The 21164-nt window shown below is 45.9% G+C and overlaps 1 protein-coding gene across 1 annotated transcript in view; it reads left to right on the forward strand.

Annotated features, from left to right (window-relative positions):
• tg (thyroglobulin) overlaps positions 1-21164 on the forward strand; it is a 621247-nt gene that overhangs the window by 88772 nt on the left and 511311 nt on the right. The window contains exons 18-20 of the mRNA XM_070888386.1: positions 6089-6295; positions 9214-9368; positions 16356-16512. Of these exons, the coding sequence (XP_070744487.1) occupies positions 6089-6295; positions 9214-9368; positions 16356-16512 (519 nt within the window). The remainder of the gene's footprint in view (positions 1-6088; positions 6296-9213; positions 9369-16355; positions 16513-21164) is intronic.

A 21164-nucleotide genomic window follows, 5' to 3' on the forward strand; every position in this document is an offset into this window, starting at 1 on the left:
TGGCACTCAAGTAGACACAGGGGAAAAAACTCAATTTACATAGCGAATCATCATCATAGGCAGTCTCTCGTAATCGAGGAAGACTTGCTTCCACACTTAACATGAGTCCTAACGTGGCTGTACAGTCCAATACAAGAGCCACAGTCTCCGCCACAGATAGGACAGATAGTCGTTGAGGGAAGGGGTGGGTGGGACTGGTTTGCCACACGCTCTTTCCGCTGCCTGCGCTTGATTTCTGCATGCTCTCGGCGACAAGACTCGCAGAGCTCAGCACCCTCCCGGATGCACTTCCTCCACTTAGGGCGATCTTTGGCCAGGGACTCCCAGATGTCAATAGGGATGTTGCACTTTATCAGGGAGGTTTTGAGGGTGTCCTTGTAACATTTCCGCTGCCCACCTTTGGCTCATTTGCCGTGAAGGAGTTCCAAGTAGAGCACTTACTTTGGGAGTCTCGTGTCTGGCATGCGAACTATGTGGCCTGCCCAGCAGAGCTGATCGAGTGTGGTCAGTGCTTCAATGCTGGGGATGTTGGCCTGGTCAAGGTGGCTGATGTTGGTGCGTCTGTCCTCCTTGCGGAAACATCATTGGTGGTATTTCTCCAGCAACTTGAGGTGTCTACAGTACATGGTCCATGTTTCTGAGCCATACAGGAGGGCGGGTATTACTATAGCCCTATAGACCTTGAACTTGGTGACAGTTTTGAGGGCCTGGTCTTCAAACACTCTTTTCCTCAGATGACCGAAGGCTGCACTGGCGCACTTGAGGCGGTGTTGGATCTCGTCGTCAATGCCTGCTCCTGTTGATAGGAGGCTCCCGAGATAAGGGAAGTGATCCACATTGTCCAGGGCCACGCCGTGGATCTTGATGACTGGGGGTGGTGCGGTGCGGCGAGGACAGGCTGGTGGAGGACCTTTGTCTTACTGACGTTTAGCGTAAGGCCCATGCTTTCGTATGCCTCAGTAAATACGTCAACTATGTCCTGGAGTTCTGCCTCTGTATGTGCGCAGACACAGGCGTCATCCGCGTACTGTAGCTCGACGACAGAGGTTGGGGTGGTCTTGGATCTTGCAGGGAACAGTGGCAGCCCTTATACATGGCCTTCTTCGACCTTCGACCATAGCGAATATGATGACAATACAGGTTGTACCTCTCCAGCCCGGCACCCTTGGGACCTGACCGGTGCCGGACCAGAGAATTTTCCGGACCACGGGAGGTCACGCCAACCCTAGATTTACTGAATCCTGATGACTGCGCTTGAGCTCCTGAACACTTCCGCCACGCTCCGGGTGCAAAACTCAAGCCTCGCTCCCTCTCCGCACCGACCCGACTTAAGTGGAGAACACCGGAGGCAGCGGGGATAAGAGGAGCAGCCAGCCCCAGGACACAGCGCGTCGACTCCCCGACCTAGGAGGGAACACGGGAGGCAGCGGGAATAAGAGGAGCAGCCTTACACCACGCTGAAATCTATGGCCTCCCTCTCTCACGCTGCTGGTTTGCCGCCCTTTTTCTGGAGGTAACTGCTGACAACGCTGCTGACAACGACCCGGCCACATTCTGCGCATGCGCTGCGCAAAAGCCTACTGCGCAGCATTTTGTCGCTCAGAATCTCTCTTTTTCAATCTCGGGGCCTCAGTCAGTCGACTGCCCTTCCCTTCCCTTTCCTTGCCCGGTCCGCTTACCTCCATGAACAGTGTGGGATGCCACCCCGCCAGAAATGATGCCGGATGAGAGAGGTACAACCTGTAGTAGAATCAGCATAATCAAGATCAATTATATTTTAAAAAAAATTGAATAATATATAGATTAATTATAAGTAAATTTAAAATCAGACCTTGAGTTATTGAAAAGTTCTCTAGCTGTCTCATTAAATCATTCTCTGGTAGATCAGAAGGCACAATGAGAAATCACCATTTCAAACACCGTTGATCTGACTATCAGTAAAAAAAAGAATGTTGAGATGATTTAAATAGAGACATAAGAATATAAGAAATAGTTGCAGGAGTAGGCCATTTGGCCCTCGAGCCTGCTCCGCCATTTAAAAAAGGAGGGGGAGAGAAAACGGGGAATTATAGACCGGTTAGCCTGACATCAGTAGTGGGGAAAATATTGGAATCAATTATTAAAGATGAAATAGCAGCGCATTTGGAAAGAGGTGACATGATAAGTCCAAGTCAGCATGGATTTATGAAAGGGAAATCATGCTTGACGAATCTTCTGGAATTTTTTGAGGATGTAACTAGCAGAGTGGACAAGGGAGAACCAGTGGATTTGGTGTATTTAGACTTTCAAAAGGCTTTTGACAAGGTCCCGCACAAGAGATTGGTGTGCAAAATCAAAGCGCATGGTATTGGGGGTAATGTACTGACGTGGATAGGGAACTGGTTGGCAGACAGGAAGCAGAGTGCCGGGATAAACGGGTCCTTTTCAGAATGGCAGGCAGTGACTAGTGGAGTGCCGCAGGGCTCAGTGCTGGGACCCCAGCTCTTTACAATATACATTAACGATTTAGATGAAGGAATTGAGTGTAATATCTCCAAGTTTGCAGATGACACTAAATTGGGTAGCGGTGTGAGCTGTGAGGAGGACACGAAGAGGCTGCAGGGTGACTTGGACAGGTTAGGTGAGTGGGCAAATGCATGGCAGATGCAGCATAATGTGGATAAATGTGAGGTTATCCATTTTGGGGGCAAAAACACGAAGGCAGAATATTATCTAGATGGTGGCAGATTAGGAAAAGGGGAAGTGCAATGAGACCTAGGTGTCATGGTTCATCAGTCACTGAAAGTGGGCATGCAGGTACAGCATTTGGAAATCAGTGACAGGATCGGTCCAAGTCAGCATGGATTTATGAAAGGGAAATCATGCTTGACAAATCTTCTGGAATTTTTTGAGGATGTAACTAGTAGAGTGGACAAGGGAGAATCAGTGGATGTGGTGTATTTGTGCTTTCAAAAGGCTTTTGACAAGGTTCCACACAAGAGATTGGTGTGCAAAATTAAAGTACATGGTATTGGGGGTAATGTATTGACGTGGATACAGAACTGGTTGGCAGACAGGAAGCAGAGAGTCGGGATAAACGGGTCCTTTTCAGACTGGCAGGCAGTAACTAGTGGGGTGCCTCAGGGCTCAATGCTGGGACCCCAGCTATTTACAATATACATTAATGATTTAGATGAAGGAATTGAGTGTAATATTTCCAAGTTTGCAGATGACACTAAGCTGGGTGGCGGTGTGAGCTGTGAGGAGGACACTAAGAGACTGCAGGGTGACTTGGACAGGTTAGGTGAGTGGGCAAATGCATGGCAGATGCAGTATAATGTGGATAAATATGAGGTTATCCACTTTGGTGGCAAAAACACAAAGGCAGAATATTATCTGAATGGCGGCAGATTAGGAAAAGGGGAGGTGCAATGAGACCTGGGTGTCATGGTACATCAGTCATTGAAAGTTGGCATGCAGGTACAGCAGGTGATGAAGAAAGCAAATGGCATGTTGGCCTTCATAGCTAGGGGATTTGAGTATAGGAGCAGGGAGGTCTTACTGCAGTTATACAGGGCCTTGGTGAGGCCACATCTGGAATATTGTGTTCAGTTTTGGTCTCCTAATCTGAGGAAGGACGTTCTTGCTATTGAGGGAGTGCAGCGAAGGTTCACCATACTGATTCCCGGGATGATGATGAGAGACTGGATCGACTGGGCCTGTATTCACTGGAGTTTAGAAGGATGAGAGGGGATCTCATGGAAACATATAGAATGCTGATGGAACTGGACAGGTTAGATGCAGGAAGAATATTCCCGATGTTGGGAAAGTCCAGAACCAGGGGTCACAGTCTAAGGATAAGGGGTAAATCATTTGGGACTGTGATGAGGAGAAACTTTTTCACTCAGAGAGTTGTTAACCTGTGGAATTCTTTACCGCAGAAAGTTGTTGATGCCAGTTCATTAGATATATTCAAGAGGGAGTTAGATATGGCCCTTATGGTTAAAGGGATCAAGCACTATGGAGAGAAGGCAGGATAGGGGTACTGAGGTGAATAAACAGCCATGATCTTATTGAATGGTGGTGCAGGCTCGAAGGGCCGAATGGCCTACTCCTGCACCTATTTTCTATGTTTCTATGTTTTTATAAGATCATGGCTGATCTGATCATGGACTCAGCTCCACTTCCCTGCCCGCTCCCCATAACCCTTTATTCCCTTATCACTCAGATCCCACTTTCCTGTGAGATTTTAGAGACAGTTTGAAAGAAAATCAATTTGAAAGAAAATCCTAAAACATGTTCCCAGAAATAAACCAAAAATTCCTTTACATCCACGAGAGCAATTAGAAATCAACAGGAGCCATGATTAACAACAGGAACAATAATGATGTCAGTTTCAAAGTGATGCAGCAACAGCCGAGGTGAAACTATAGATTGAGACGGTAGATTGAGATTGAAAACCATGTTCGGAAAGGGTGAGAGGTGGTGAATCAGTCAGGAATGGAACTTGTGTCAGCAGAGGCAGTAGTATAAATTAGAAATAAATAAATAAGCAAAAGAAAACTTAGAGGGAAGGTTGGGAGTGGCCCAACTTTCCCTCTGAGCTGTTCTGACTGGGCAGGCCTGGACTGGGCTCCAAATTTTGCGATAAGCTTGGAAGAAGGAAGGTTAGCAAGGCCAGGAGTGATGCATAAGTGCTGTGGAGAGGAGGTGGAGACCAATGACACCAGAAATTGCCTCAAAGTTTTTATTGTATCTGGGTCGGCCCTGCAAGACCAGAAGCACGGCAGAAACATGCTGTGGTACAAAACGCAAGGAAAACAGTGGGGAAGAATAAGCAGTGGGACCTAAAGTGGCACAGAGTAAAAAACAGGGCGAGCAGGAAGCAAGAGACAGCATAACCTCTGGCTAATACTGGATGGGTAAGAGTGAAACCAGTCGAGGGCAGTCCCAGTCAGTTGGCCAATGAAGCAAAGGCATTGGAGGAGGATGCCGTGTCAAAAGCTGCAGATATGTCAAGAAGGATGAAGAGTGATAATGCATTGTGGTCACAGTCACATAGGATGTCACTTGTGACTTTGATTAGGGGTGCTGTGGCGGGGTGGAAATCTGATTAGAGAGGTTCAAACATGGATTTGTGAGAAAGGTAGGCTCAGATTTGGGCGGCAACAACACTTTCAAGGACTTTGAAGATGAAAGGAAGATTGGAGATGAAGCGGTAGTTTGCAAGGACAGAGTTGTCACGGGTGTTATTTTGAGGAGGAGTGATGACGACAGATTTAAAAAGAAGGGAACCGTTTACAATGTCAGCAAGCATAGGGGCCAGACAGAGAAGTTTCTTTGAAAGAAAAGAAAGACATGGCTATATATAACGCCTTTCAAGACCACCGGACGCCTCAAAGCGCTTTACAGCCAATGAAGTACTTTTGGAGTGTAGTCACTGTTGTAATGTAGGAAACGCGGCAGCCAATTTGCGCATGAGCTCATTAAGAGATATCTATTGGCGAAATGGTGGAATTGTGAGAAATCATGACATTGACATAGGAGAATTCAATGTTAAATGTTAGCCGGGAAGTGCTGACACAAAAAAGCATGATGAATGGAAGTAAGGATTTTTGGACCCGAGTTTGTGCACCACACACAATTTTTGGATGGACTTGTATGCACCTATCAGTGATTCAACCTCATGGGCGCGATGGTTAGGTACTTACCTGCAGTAGACGTAATGGACTCTAAGAGCCATGACCGATCAGTGATAATACAGGAACTTTATGAGTACATACTCATTAGTAAAATTTGTGGGCAATTACGTAGTAGTGATGGAAGTTACTCTGGAGTTACATTACCCTTTAATTATACCAATTACAATGCTTGCATTGTTTATAAAGACAGAACATATTCGAGCAGAATTCTGCAGGGGTTCTCCTGATCTCCTGGTGTAACTTTGGCAGATACCTCAATGGAACAGCACAGTCGTTGTGGGAAATGGGGAGAACCCTCTGAGAAATTCTGCTCCATCTTTCTCTGATTGCAAAAGGTATGTGTTTTTTTGATCAGAGATCTAATTAAGGGGTTCCCAATCCAATCCAACACTGTTTTGTTTTCCTAGATCCACAGTGTGCACTACCATTCAAAGCCGTTGCTGTATCAGGTGGCATTGTTTTATGTGATGATGTGCCCAGTGGTCAATCTCTGCAGCCTTGCCAGGTGATATGTCGTCAAGGCTATCACAGTGCATTTGATGGGGGAAGATTTGTGTGCAACATACAGAATGGTATCTGGATTGCAGAATTCCCACATCCAGAGACCTGTCAGAGTAAGTACCATTGGTGGTCATGCCTTCAGCTGTCTAGGCCTCAAGCTCTGAAATTCCCTCTCTAAACCTCTCTGCCTCTCCACCCCTCTGTCTTCTTTTAAGATGCTCCTTAAAATTTACCTCTTTGACCTTTGGTCATCTGTCCTAATATCTGCTTAATTGGCTTGGTGCCAATTTTGTTGTCTGATTATGCTTCTGTGAAGCGCCTTGGGACATTTTACTGTGTTAAAGATGGTATATAAATATAAGTTGTTGTTATGAAGTATTATTAATTTTTTTGAACATTTACCAGTGCACTGATTTTTGCCACCATTTTGGTGGTCATGGCTGCCATATCATTATTTTAAAGGTTGACTACTGCATTCACTTAAATAACGGCCAAAGGCAAGTTTAAAATAACATTTTGGCTACTTGTTTGTTAATAATGGCTACCAGTTTCTGATCTACACAAACAGGAAGTTCCTGGTCTTAGCCGTGTCATAACAACATATGTAATCAATGAACAAGAAAAAGCCTTTTGGTCCCTCAAGCTCACTCCTTCCATGGACTAACGACAACCTATCTTATTAAGGACTCTATCTCTTTACTATCTGACTACCGCTTCTTCTCTGGAAAAGTTTTGCATGAACGGTCCTTAATCTTCAAAACCAAGTAAACAAATCTGCAGAATAGTTATACATCATCAATAATCACATATCCATGTTTCAACATTGAGCTGCTGCCCTCCAGAGATAAACCCCCCCACCCCCCAACTCATTATCCCCAGTAGCAGAAGGATCATCATGTCCCATATTTTTTTTTGAACAACTTCCATCTGTTTGTATCCAGGTAGCTGGGTGAGTAGCTTATTGGAGACGAGTTTCTTCCTCACTCAGAACAGTTGGCATATGAGAGCTAAGGAGCAGATGAGTGAGATTTGCAAGCAAATGACTATAGTGCTTTCTTGGTGGCCACATTGTTTATCTTGTCTGTATGTAGAAGACAACAGAACTTACATTTATATAGCACCTTGGGACACCTTAAAGCACATTACTGTCAATTACTTTTGAACGGTACTTTTGAAGTGTAGTCACTATTGTAATGTAACAAATGCAGCAGCCAATTTGCCCACAGCAATGTGCAAAAGATCAGATAATCTGTTTTAACAATGTTGGGCGAGGGATAAATATTGGCCAGGACACCTGGAGGATTCCCTTGCTGTGCCATGGGATCTTTTTAGTCCACCCAAGAGATCAGATTCGGCCTTGGTTTAACATCTCATCTAAAAAATGACACCTCCCTCAGTGTTAGCCTAGCTTATGTGTTGAAATCTCTGGAGTGGAACTTGAGCCAACAACCTTCTGACTCAGAGGTGAGCTGCTACTATTGAGCTAACTGTAAAGCATACCATATATCATAATAATCGTGCAACCTATCTAAAATAAGTGCTGGTAAGTGCTGGTGCCAAAAGTCCACACATCTCCAGTCCCTTATGTGCATAAGATACAGGGGAGTTTGATCTTTCATTTTCTGCTCAAATTTTCTTCTTTGAAGGCCTAAATTCTTGTTGGCATACAGTTCCATTAAGCCGACAGTCCTTTGCTACCTGAATCATGTGGATATTCTGCACCAGACTATGGAGAATGTCACAGATGAATTTTATCCTGTCCTCACCTAATGTCCAATCGTACACACTTTTCTAGCAGAGGGGGTGACTGGAAAATGCTTGGGTGCAAGGATAGATTTTCCCCTCCCTAGCTCAGGAACAATGAATTCAATTTTAGCAACACCGCTGACACTCTAGCTCAGCTTTACATGGAATAGAGATTGCACCTGTGCTGCTTGACTCAGCACTATACTGTGTGTTACAAAATGTGTGATCGGGGGGAGCTCAGTTTGTTTTTTATGCAAAGGCTCTTTGCTCTATGTTCAGGCTCTTCTGAGAAAATAACAGGATTGTGGGATAAAAGACATTTTGTTTTTGTACCGTCAGTGCTTGATAACCAAATTAACAAATTGTACATCACAAGTTAACATCTACCTTACACAGAAGTGATTACGGGTCGGCCAATATTAATGATCACCACTGGTAGTGATCATGTGGGTATAATGGTCAAATCACATCTCCCCAAATCCATTTACATAGAATTACATTTCATAGAATCTACAGCACAGAAACTGGCCATTTGGTGTAACTGGTCTATGAGTCTAATAGCATTTTCCTGTTCCCCCAAATTCTTAAATTCCAAATGATCTTTTGAACTGAAATATATTGGATATGTATATTGAATTTCACTGGATGACATCATGTCTGGATGACTCAGGATGTTTCATGTGGGATGGGAGGGGAAAAATTAACCAAGATTTTTGACACTGTCCGCGGAACCACACATCATCTGGTCATGGAGCAGTATTGACAGTCATACATACAAGATTAAATGTAAGAGATTTAAAACAGACGGCGGGAGAAACTTCTTTACACAAAGAGTTGCGAGACTGTGGAATTCACTTTCAGGGTTAGTTGAGGAAGAAACTATGTCAACATTCGAGATTAGATTAGATAGCTGGACGAAGGAACATGGCTTTAAGGGATAGGGGGACAGGGTGGGTAAATGCGACAGAACTATTTGATCACATGCAAGATAAACGCTGGCACAGGCTGGTTGGGCCAAATGGCCTCTTTCCGTGTTGTAACTTTTATGTATTTCTATTTGTATGTCGAAATTAACCTTCTTGGTAGTAGGAATTGAGACTAGAACAATACAACATATGTCACTGGACACATTTGCTACACTGCCCCCAGTGACAAAAATCAAATAATATGATGGAACCTTCCCGCAGGGAATTCCGCAGTAAGAGCAGAAATAAAAGGTATGGTTTAGAAAAGTGAATTAAGAAAACATCCTTTGTGAAGATTTTTGATCTGTTTTACCTCACAGAAATCCAAATATTTCAAGTCGTTCAGGCCCAAACACAGTTCCAGCTCCTCTTGCCTTCTGGGAAAGCATGTAACAGTGATTATTCCGGATTACTGAAGGCATTTAAAACCTTCATCACAGATGATCTGAGGGCTCGAGGATTCTGTCACATTCAGGTGCTTATATAACAATATTCCATTTGTTTTCCAATTTTCTCCTCTTTTCTGAGATATTGCCTTGGGTTGGTACCTCAAGGATTGGCAGCCCTTTGGTACCTCACATGTGAACCCTCGTGCTGAGTGTTGACAGACTATTTGACATCTTAGCCTAGCTCTGTCCTCACCTAACGTCTGAACAGTTATGTATGTAAACCTGTAAATACCTTGTTTAACCACCAGAGGGCTCATCCCATGGAGTCCCAAGGGATCCCACAATTCCTTAGGAGCACCTGTACATAAAGAGGCCTCACAGGCTGGAGAGGCACTCTGGAGACCTGCAATAAAGACTACGGTCACACCTTACTTTGAGCTCACAGTATCTGGTCAGACTCTTTATTCAATACATAACAACTGGTGACGAGATACAGATGACGAACCCCACCGCAATGATGCAGAGAACAGTGGACATCCTGGAGAAATTTTCAGAGGGAGATGATTGGGAAACCTTCGTGGAGTGACTTGACCAATACTTCGTGGCCAATGAGCTGGAAGGAGAAGTGAATGCTGCCAATCGAAGGGCGATCCTCCTCACCGTTTGTGGGGCACCAACGTATGGCCTCATGAAAAATCTACTTGCTCCAGCGAAACCCACAGCGAAGTCATATGATGATTTGTGCACACTGGTCCGGGAGCATCTAAACCCGAAGGAAAGTGTTCTGATGGTGAGGTACCGATTCTACACGTGCAAGAGGTCTGAAGGCCAGGAAATGGCGAGCTACGTCGCCGAGCTAAGACGCCTTGCAGGACATTGCGAAATTGAAAGGTACTTGGAGCATATGCTCAGGGACTTCCTTGTACTTGGCATTGGCCATGAAGTAATACTTAGCAAACTTTTGACTGTAGAGACCCCAACCTTGAGTAAAGCCATCACGATAGCCCAGATGTTCATCGCCACCAGTGACAATACCAAACAAATCTCTCAGCGCACGAGTGCTGCTGCAAGTACTGTGAACAAAGTTAAGTTGTTTTAGAATCGTAATGTACAGGGCAGACCTCACATGCCTGCAGCTGCACATCTGCAGATGTCTCAGAGTCCAACATCAAGGGTGGTGAATGCAAGGCCATTAACACCTTATTGGCACTGCGGGGGTGATCATCATTTCCATTCATGCCGCTTCAAAGGATACGTTTGCAAGGACTGTGGAACAATGGGACATCTCCACGTATGTGCAGGCGAGCTGCAAACCCTGCTAATCCTGCAAACCACCATGTTGCAGAGGAGGACAGATCCACGGTGGATCACGATGAACCAGAGCCTCAGACCGAGGTGGCAGAGGTATATGGGGTGCACACATTTACCACAAAGTGTCCCCCGATAATGCTGAAGATTGAATTAAGTGGACTCCTGGTGTCAATGGAGCTGGACACGGGTGCAAGCCAGTCCATAATGAGCAAAAAGACTTTTGACAAATTGTGGTGTAGCAAGGCCTCAAGGTCAGTCCTGACTCCCATTCATACTAAACTGAGAACGTACACAAAGGAACTGATTCCCGAAATCAGCAGTGCTACTGTAAAGGTCTCCTACGATGGAGCAGTGCACAAGTTACCACTCTGGGTGGTACCGGGCAATTGCCCCATGCTGCTCAGCAGGAGCTGGCTGAGAAAGATACCCTGGAACTGGGACGACGTCCGAGCACTCTCGCCCGTCGACACCAATTCATGTGCCCATGTCTTAAACAAGTTCCCCTCGCTGTTCGAACCAGGCATCGGGAAATTCCAAGGAGCAAAAGTGCAGATCCACCTAATTCCGGGGGCGTGACCCATCCATCACAAGGCGAGAGCAGTACCTTACATGATGAGAGAGAGAGGGTGAAGATCGAGTTGGACTGGCTGCAATGAGAGGGCATCATTTCGCCGATCGAATTCAACAAGTGGGCCAGTCCAATTGTTCCAGTCCTCAAGGGAGATGGCACCATCAGAATCTGTGGTGATTACAAAGTAACTGCCAATCGTTTCTACCTGCAGGATCAATATCCGCTACCAAAGGCAGACGACCTATTTGCGACGCTGGCGGGAGGAAAAACAATCACGAAGCTGGATTTGACCTCGGCCTACATGACACAGGAGCTGGAGGAATCATCGAAGGGCCTCACCTGCATCAACACGCACAAAGGTCTCTTCATTTACAACAGATGCCCGTTTGGGATTTGATCAGTCGCGGCGATATTCCAGAGGAACATGGAAAGCTTGCTGAAATCATCCCGTGCACTGTGATCTTCCAGGACGACATCTTGGTTACAGGTCGGGCCACCGTCGAGCATCTGCAGAACCTGGAGGAGGTTCTTAGTCGGCTTAATCGTGTGGGACTCAGGTTAAAACACTCGAAGTGCGCTTTCCTGGTGCCTGAAGTGGAGTTCCTGGGGAGAAGAATCGCGGCGGAGGGCATCAGGCCCACCAATTCGAAGACGGAGACAATCAAGAACGCACCGAGACCACAGAACGTGACGGAGGTGCGGTCGTTTCTAGGACTCCTGAGCTAGTTTGGTAACTTCTTACCGGGTCTTGGCACACTGTTAAAACCACTGCACTCTCTTTACTGCATAAAGGAGATGAATGGATATGGGGTAAAAGCCAAGAAAATGCCTTTGTAAAAGCTAGAAAATTGTTGCGCTCAAACAAATTGCTTGTGTTGTATGATCCATTTAAGCGTTTGGTACTAGCATGTGATGCGTTGTCATACAGTGTCGGGTGTGTATTGCAACAAGCTAATGAATCTGGGAAATTGCAACCGGTTGCTTATGCATCCAGAAGTCTGTCTAAGGCTGAGAGGGCCGACAGCATGATCAAAAAAGAAGCATTAGCATGTATTTATGGGGTAAAGAAAATGCATCAATACTGTTTGGGCTCAAATGTGAATATCAAATAAGCCACTGTTATCCCTCTTTTCTGAAAGTAAGGGGATAAATACGAATGCATTGGCCCGCATCCAGAGATGGGCGCTCACGTTGTCCGCATACAACTATGCCATCCGCCGCAGGCCAAGCACAGAAAACTGTGCCGATGCTCTCAGAAGGCTGCTATTATCCACCACAGGGGTGGAGATGGCACAGCCCACAGATTTAGTTCTGATAATGGAAGCATTTGAAAGTGAGAAATCACCTGTTACCACCTGACAGGTTAGAACCTGGATGAGCCAGGACCCCTTACTGTCCTTAGTAAAAGACTGTGTGTTTCACGGGAGTTGGCCTAGTGTCCCGTTAGAAATGCAGGAAGAAATAAAGCCATACCAGCGGAGCCAAGATGAAATGTCTATACAGGCAGACTCCCTTCTATGGGGTAATCGGGTAGTGCTACCAAAAAAAGGGCAGGAGCACTTTCGTTAGTGATCTCCACAGTACCCACCCTGACATTGTAATGATGAAAGCAATAGCCAGATCCCACGTGTGGTGGCCCGGTATCGATGCAGACTTAGAATCCTCCGTGCACAAATGTAACACTTGTTCACAGTTAAGCAATGCACCCAGGGAGGCGCCACTAAGTTTATGGTCTTGGTCCTCCAAACCGTGGTCAAAGGTCCATGTCGACTGTGCAGGCCCGTTCTTGGGAAAAATGTTCCATGTGGTTGTAGATGCGTACTCCAAATAGATTGAATGTGAGATAATGTCGGCAAGCATGTCCGCTGCCACCATTGAAAGCCTGTGGGCCATGTTTGCCATGCACGGCCTGCCTGACGCCCTTGTGAGTGACAATGGGCCGTGCTTTACCAGTGCCGAGTTCAAAGAGTTCATGACCCGTAATGGGATCAAACATGTCACATCTGCCCCGTTTAAACCAGCTTCCAATGGTCAGGCAGAGAGAGCAGTGCAAACAATCAAGCAGAGCTTGAAGAGGGTAACTGAAGGCTCACTGCAGACTCGGCTATCCCGAGTCCTGCTTAGTTACTGCACAAGACCCCACTCGCTCACTGGGGTTCCCCCCGCTGAACTGCTCATGAAAATGGCACTCAAGACAAGGCTCTCGTTAGTCCACCCTGATCTACGCGAACAGGTAGAGAGCAGGTGGCTTCAACAGAATACATGTGAACATGAGGGGGATGCTAGGAGGCTGCAGGGTGACTTGGACAGGTTAGGTGAGTGGGCAAATGCATGGCAGATGCAGTATAATGTGGATAAATGTGAGGTCATCCACTTTGGGGGCAAAAACGCGAAGACAGAATATTATCTGAATGACGGCAGATTAGGAAAAGGGGAGGTGCAACGAGACCTGGGTGTCATGGTTCATCAGTCATTGAAAGTTGGCATACAGGTACAGCAGGCGAAGAAGGCAAATAGTATGTTGGCCTTCATAGCTAGGGGATTGGAGTATAAGAGCAGGGAGCTCTTATTGCAATTGTACAGGGCCTTGGTGAGGCCTCACCTGGAATATTGTGTTCAGTTTTGGTCTCTAATCTGAGGAAGGATATTCTTGCTATTGAGGGAATACAGCGAAGGTTCACCAGACTGATTCCCGGGATGGCAGGACTGACATATGAGGAGAGACTGGATCAACTGGGCCTTTATACACTGGAGTTTAGAAGAATGAGAGGGGATCTCATAGAAACATATAAGATTCTGACGGAACGGGACAGGTTAGATGCGGGTAGAATGTTCCCAATGTTGGGGAAGTCCAGAACCAGGGGTCACAGTCTTAGGATAAGGGGTAGGCCATTTAGGACTGAGATGAGGAGAAACTTCTTCACTCAGAGAGTTGTTAACCTGTGGAGTTCCCTGCCGCAGAGAGTTGTTGATGCCAGTTCATTGGATATATTCAAGAGGGAGTTAGATATGGCCCTTACAGCTAAGGGGATGAAGGGGTATGGAGAGAAAGCAGGAAAGGGATACTGAGGGAATGAGCAGCCATGATCTTATTGAATGGTGGTGCAGGCTCGAAGGGCCGAATGGCCTACTCCTGCACCTATTTTTCTATGTTTCTATATCCTGATCGCGCAAATGTGTCATGCGAAATCGAGATTAATGATCCTGTATTTGTGTTGAACTATGGACACTATGTTCCTAAGTGGCTTCCCGGCACTGTCGTGGCCAAAGAGGGGAATAGGGTGTTTCTGGTCAAACTTTCAAATGGACTCACCTACAGGAAACACTTGGACCAAACCAAACTCAGATTCAGAGACTATCCAGAGCAATCCACAATAGACTTTACCTTTTTTGACCCTCCAACACACACACCAATGGCAACCGATCCAGCGGTTGACCTCGAAGCAGAACCCATCACCCGCAGCAGCCCTGCAGGACTCACCACTCCAGGCAGCCCAGCAAGGCCAGCTGCATAGCAGCCCAACAAACGACTCACCAAAACCAGCATTTGCACCGAGATGATCAACCAGGGAAAGGAACGCCCCAGATCGACTCACCTTGTAAATAGTTACACTGTTGACTTTTGTGGGGGCGGGGGGGCGGTGGGGGCGGAGTGTTGTTATATATGTAAACCTGTAAATACCTTGTTTAACCACCAGAGGGCTCATGCCCTGGAGTCCCAAGGGATCCCACAATCCCTTTGGAGCACCTGTACATCAGGAGGCCTCACAGGCTGGAGAGGCACTCAGGACACCTGCAATAAAGGACTACAGTCACACCTTACTTTGAGCTCACAGTATCTGGTCAGACTCTTTATTCAATACATAATATGAACATTTATATTTTCCAGCACAGGTCACTGGATAATGATCAGCAGCAGGGACCCGAGCTGTTTTACACCTTTCCTTGACCAAAGCTAATAACCTTTAACTGCTTTACTTTCAAATAAAAGAGTTGAGCTAGTACACCCCTAAGGCCAACCAGCCCCACCTCCCTCCAGACCTGATGGAAAAATGACTATCCCCCAAAGGCCAGCAAGACCCATCTCCTTCCAGGTCACTTGAACTGATGAATATGATAGTGAACCATTCTCATACAGCGCTGTCTCACCTGCTCTCTGGGAATGTACATTCAGGTTGACAATGGACAGAAAAATACAGCATGATTCTGCTCACCTCCTACTCAATTCTCAGTGAACATGAATGCATACATGGGTAATGTAGTGATTATATTACTGATAATCTGGAAGCCTAGACTAATAATTTAAAAAAACATGAGTTCAAATCCTACCATCGCAGTTGAGAATTTGAAATCAATGAAAAAAAAATGTGAATACATGTATTTTAAAAAAGCTTGTATCAGTAAAAGTGACCATGAAGTTGTTGGATTGTCATAAAAATGCAACTAGTTCACAAATATCCTTTAATTTCCTGGTCTGGCCTATATGACTCCAGTCCCACAGCAACATGGTTGACTCTTAACTGCCCTCTGAAGTAGCAAGCCACTCAGTTGCATCAGGACAACTAGGGATGGACCTTGCTAGTGATGCCCACATCTTGAGAATGAAAAAAACCCAAAAGGTTTTACATAGTTTTTATACAAACTAACACTAACATCATCATCATAGGCAGTCTCTCAAAATCGAGGAAGACTTGCTTCCACTCTAAAAGTGAGTTCTTAGTTGACTGAACAGCCCAATACGGGAATTACAGTCTCTGCCACAGGTGGGACAGACAGTTGTTGAAGGAAAGGGTGGGTGGGGAGTCTGGTTTGCCGCACGCTCCTTCTGCTGCCTGCGCTTGCTTTCTGCATGCTCTCGGCGACGAGACTCGAGGTGCTCACTAACACCCTCTGAGGAGGCTTGAAGGAAAACTGGAAATGGAAAAACTCATGATGGTGCAGTAGAGGATGTTCTACCAAAATTGTCATTGATGCACATTGTCAGAGCAAAGTAGAGGAAGCTTTACTCTGCATTTAACTTGTGCTGTGGTGGAACTCCTCAAAATGGAAAAGAATTCCATTTCTAGTGCTGGCAGTCTTCATCTTTTTAAACTACCACAACTCGCAAAAAACATAGGAAAACCATCAAACGAATACAAGGGTAAACGTTGCAGGAAAAGTGAGAACACTGAATATTCCTGTCTCCTCTTAGGTGGCTGTTCCTGGGGAAACGGTGCTGGTCCCAGTCTGTGATGACTCGACTGTGTCAGTTGGATGTTTGAGCACGGACCGTCTAGGAGTAGCCATTACTTGGAAAGCGCAGCTTGCAGATATCCCAGCATCCTCTCTTCCTGACCTGCATGACATAGGTACGTTACTCTGCTTCATAACTTATGCACATAATCACATTTATTGGGTGAACATCAATGAACAATTTTAATATGCTACCTGATTTGCATAAAGCACTTGATAACTGCAGAAAGATTCTATTTAAGCTATGATTTTGAACATCCAAGGAAGTGAGGTAAAGGATTTAGCAATGAAAAGACTGAGATATTTAACTTTCCCAGGATGATGTTACATGACTATCACTGTGATTATAAATATAACGATGCAATTGCAGCACAATAAAATATTTTCCTCCTTTGTGTTATTATTTTCCAGTGCTTTTTAGATTTTCAACCTATTCACTGCATACCATTTCCTATGCCTTGTAATCTACTCCCACTCCTGGGATGTCATTGCTATCTTGGCTCACGGGTGCGGCCCCTATCGAAGCCTCCCCACCTGGCTATATGTTCCACCACCAGTCCTGCCAAAGTTATAGTGGTGGTGGTGTGGCCCTTATCACCAAATCATACCTTGGTTTCTCTCCCTATTCTTCTGGTACCTTCTCCTCTTTTAAGCATCTCGCATTGTTCCACCGCTCTTGGCTCTCCTTTAAAAGGTTCTTCTCTCCAAGCCCCATCCTGAATTCCAACCAAGGTGTCCCCCTCCTTTTCCCCTGAGCCTCTACACTGAGTGACTTTTCATCTTCAGTGAATTCAATCACCATCTCAATTCAACTTGCCCTCTCTCCTTTCATTTCACTCCTCTCCTGTCCTCCCTAAACCTCTCTCTTCATATAAACTTATCTACCCATATTCACTGCCACCACTTCGACTTTGACAACTTTTATGGCCTCTTTACTCCCACAGTCACATTTACATTCACAGAGTCAGAAATGGGAATGTTTGCTGATGATTGCACTGTATTCATTTCTATTTGCAATTCCTCAGATAATGAAGCAGTCCATGCCCGCTTGCAGCAAGACCTTGTTGCGGATGATAAGTGGCAAGTAACATTCGTGCCACACAAGTGCCAGGCAATGACCATCTCCAACAAGAGAGAGTCTAATCATCTCCCCATGGCATTCAATGGCATTACCGTCATCAAATCCCCCCATCATCAATATCCTGGGAGCTCACCATTGACCAGAAACTTAACTGGACTAGCCACATAAATACTGTAGCATAAGAACATAAGAATTAGGAGCAGGATTAGGCCATTTGGCTCCTCGAGCCTGCTCCACCATTCAATAAGATCATGGCTGATCTTCTCCCTCAATTCCACTTTCCTGCAATATCCCCGTATCCCTTGATTACCTTGATATTCAAAAATCTATCGATCTCTTTCTTGAATATACTCAACGACTGAGCATCCACAGCCCTCTGGTGTAGAGAATTCCAAAGGTTCACCACCCTCTGAGTGAAAATTTTTTTCCTTATCTCAATCCTAAATGGCTAACCTCTTATTCTGAGACTGTGACCCCTGGTTCTAGACTCCCCAGCCAAGGGAAACATCTTCCCTGCATCTACAAAAGCAAAATACTGCAGATGCTGGAATCTGAAATAAAAACAGTAAATGCTGGAAATCTCAGCAGGTCAGGCAGTATCTGTGGAGAGAAACAGAGTTAATGTTTCAGTCAATGACCCTTTGTCAGAAGCCTGCATCTACTCTGTCAAGCGCTGAAAGAATTTTGTATGCTTCAATTAGATCACCTCTCATTCTTCTAAATTTTAGAGAATATAGGCCTAGTCTACTCAATCTGTCCTACAAGTAGCTACAAGAGCAGGTCAGAGGCTGGGCATTCTGATGCAAGTCATCATATCATCATAGGCAGTCCCTTGAAATGAGGATGACTTGCTTCCACGCCAAAAAGGATGAGTTCACAGGTGTTTCAATGAAAGACCTGATATTCCAGGTTCTGAACTACATTGTGAAGGGTGGAAGATGCCTGTGTGTGGATTTTTTTTAATGTGGGGTGGCCATTGCACACCAGCCACCACACAGGCTTGACAGTGCTAGGCTTTTATCCAGTGGCAAGGGTTATCCTGGACGACAGCTCTGTTGCACGGACCTAGTGCGTACACATATTGCAGTGTGGGCTGGCCCGTGTTGCCCCTGGGCCCTCTGCTCTTCTGGGCCCCAAACTCACGCCTCTCCTGGGCCCCGGTCATTTCCCTCTACAATCTCTCCCCGCTCCTTCCCCCTCCTGCTGTGCCTGCCCGCAGTGCAATCAGCGATCTGGCTTCGTAGCCATCGCCCTCCTGCAGCATCACGTGCTGCTCCCTGCAGTGGTGTGCCACTGCACGCTGCTCTCTCCAATGGCCCCGGCCTGCTGATGGTCTTGCAGGCCGGGACTGCGCCGATTTCTGGACTGGGCCACCACACACACACACACACACACACACACAGAAATACACACACACATACACACACATATACACACGCACAGAGAAACACACACAGAGAAACACACACACAGAGAAACACACGCACAGAGAAACACACGCACAGAGAAACACACGCACAGAGAAACACACGCACAGAGAAACACACGCACAGAGAAACACACGCACAGAGAAACACACGCACACACAGAAACACACAGAAACACACAATAATTTAAAGCATCCTCTAACCGTAAGCAGGCACCACTTGAGGTCTTGAATATTCAGTGCGGAATTTTGCTCAATGGCCGGCCAGAGATTTTAATAATCCCTCCCTACTGCACATACACACACACACACACACAATGCCCACCTCCTGACTCCCCAAAGCCTTTCCACCACCTACAAAGCACAAGTCAGGAGTGTGGTGGAATACTCTCCACTAACTTGGATGAGTGCAGCTCCAACAACACTCAAGAATCTCAACACCACCCAAGACAAAACAGTCTGCTTGAGCGGCACCCCATCTACCACCTTAAACCTTCACCCCCTTCACCACCAGTACACCATGGCTGCAATGTGTGCTACCTACAAGGCTTCTTCGGCAGCACCTCCCACACCCATGACCTCTACCATCTATGAGGACAAGGGCAACAGGCGCATGGGAACACCACCACCTGCAAGTTCCCCTCCAAGTCACACACCATATTGACTTGGATATATATCGCTGCTTCTTCATTTTTGCTGGGCCAAAAAGATCAGATAATCTGTTTTAATGATTAAATCCTGGAACTCCCTCCCTAGCAGCACTATCGGAGTACCTTCACCATACGGATTGTAGCGGTTCAAGAAGACGGCTCACCACTACCCTCTCAAGGGCAATTAGTGATGGGTAATAAATGCTAGCCTTGCCAACGATGCCCACATTCCACAAATAAATAAATAAATAAATAAAGTCAACTCCAACCCCTTCCTTGTATCCCTCAGCACCTATAACCCAAATCCCCTTCCAACTTCTTCTACGTCTGTCCAAGGAAGAAAACTCTTGCAATTGCACTATCAAGCTGTTAATTATCTTGGTTTTGGCCTTTCATTTGTCATGATACTTCTACAGTGGTTCATCTGCTCAACCAGTCCCTCACCTCCACCCTTGTCCCTAATAAAACATTTATTCTCTCCCATCCTGGTCATTCCCCAGTATGGTCCCTATCTTTGCTCTCTCAAGTCCAAGGGGTGGATCATATCTGGCACACAACTGGTTTAGCAATCCATCACCACATCTGGCCACATCTAGTGCAATTGGGCCATACTTTCTTCTGCTAAAGCCCCCCACTACTCAGGGTCATCCTGGAGAACAAACATAGCTCTGGCTGCTTTTCTGCACTACCAACCATCTCCTTAAACTCCTCTCCTCTGCCCCCTCCTCCTTTACCTTCAACAACAAGTGCGACAAGCTCAAGGACTACTTTTCATTTGAGACGCTGGGGGAAACTGTCATAGGAACAGAAGTAGGCCGTTCAGCCATTTGAGCTTGATCCATGATTCAATTAGACCAGTCAATTCAATGCTGACTGCTCCTGGTTGCTACCACTTGATCGCCTCAATCACGTCCTTCCAACAAAGTGCCCATTGGCCATTCAAGGTGTTGGGTGGAATTTCAAACAAGCACAGTTGCTGGGAGACTCATAGCCACTGTCTGACAGAGCCAACATAGAAACATAGAAACATAGAAAATAGGTGCAGGAGTAGGCCATTCGGCCCTTCTAGCCTGCACCGCCATTCAATGAGTTCATGGCTGAACATGCAACTTCAGTACCCCATTCCTGCTTTCTCGCCATACCCCTTGATCCCCCTAATAGTAAGGACTACATCTAACTCCTTTTTGAATATATTTAGTGAATTGGCCTCAACAACTTTCTGTGGTAGAGAATTCCACAGGTTCACCACTCTCTGGGTGAAGAAGTTTCTCCTCATCTCGGTCCTAAATGGCTTACCTCTTATCCTTAGACTGTGACCCCTGGTTCTGGACTTCCCCAACATTGGGAACATTCTTCCTGCATCTAACCTATCTAAACCCATCAGAATTTTAAATGTTTCTATGAGATCCCCTCTCATTCTTCTGAACTCCAGTGAATACAAGCCCAGTTGATCCAATCTTTCTTGATAGGTCAGTCCCGCCATCCCGGGAATCAGTCTGGTGAACCTTCGCTGCACTCCCTCAATAGCAAGAATGTCCTTCCTCAGGTTAGGAGACCAAAACTGTACACAACACTCCAGGTGTGGCCTCACCAAGGCCCTGTACAACTGTA

The sequence above is a fragment of the Pristiophorus japonicus genome, chromosome 1 (assembly GCF_044704955.1).
Source record: "Pristiophorus japonicus isolate sPriJap1 chromosome 1, sPriJap1.hap1, whole genome shotgun sequence".
In the NCBI taxonomy this organism is placed as follows: Eukaryota; Metazoa; Chordata; class Chondrichthyes; family Pristiophoridae; genus Pristiophorus; species Pristiophorus japonicus.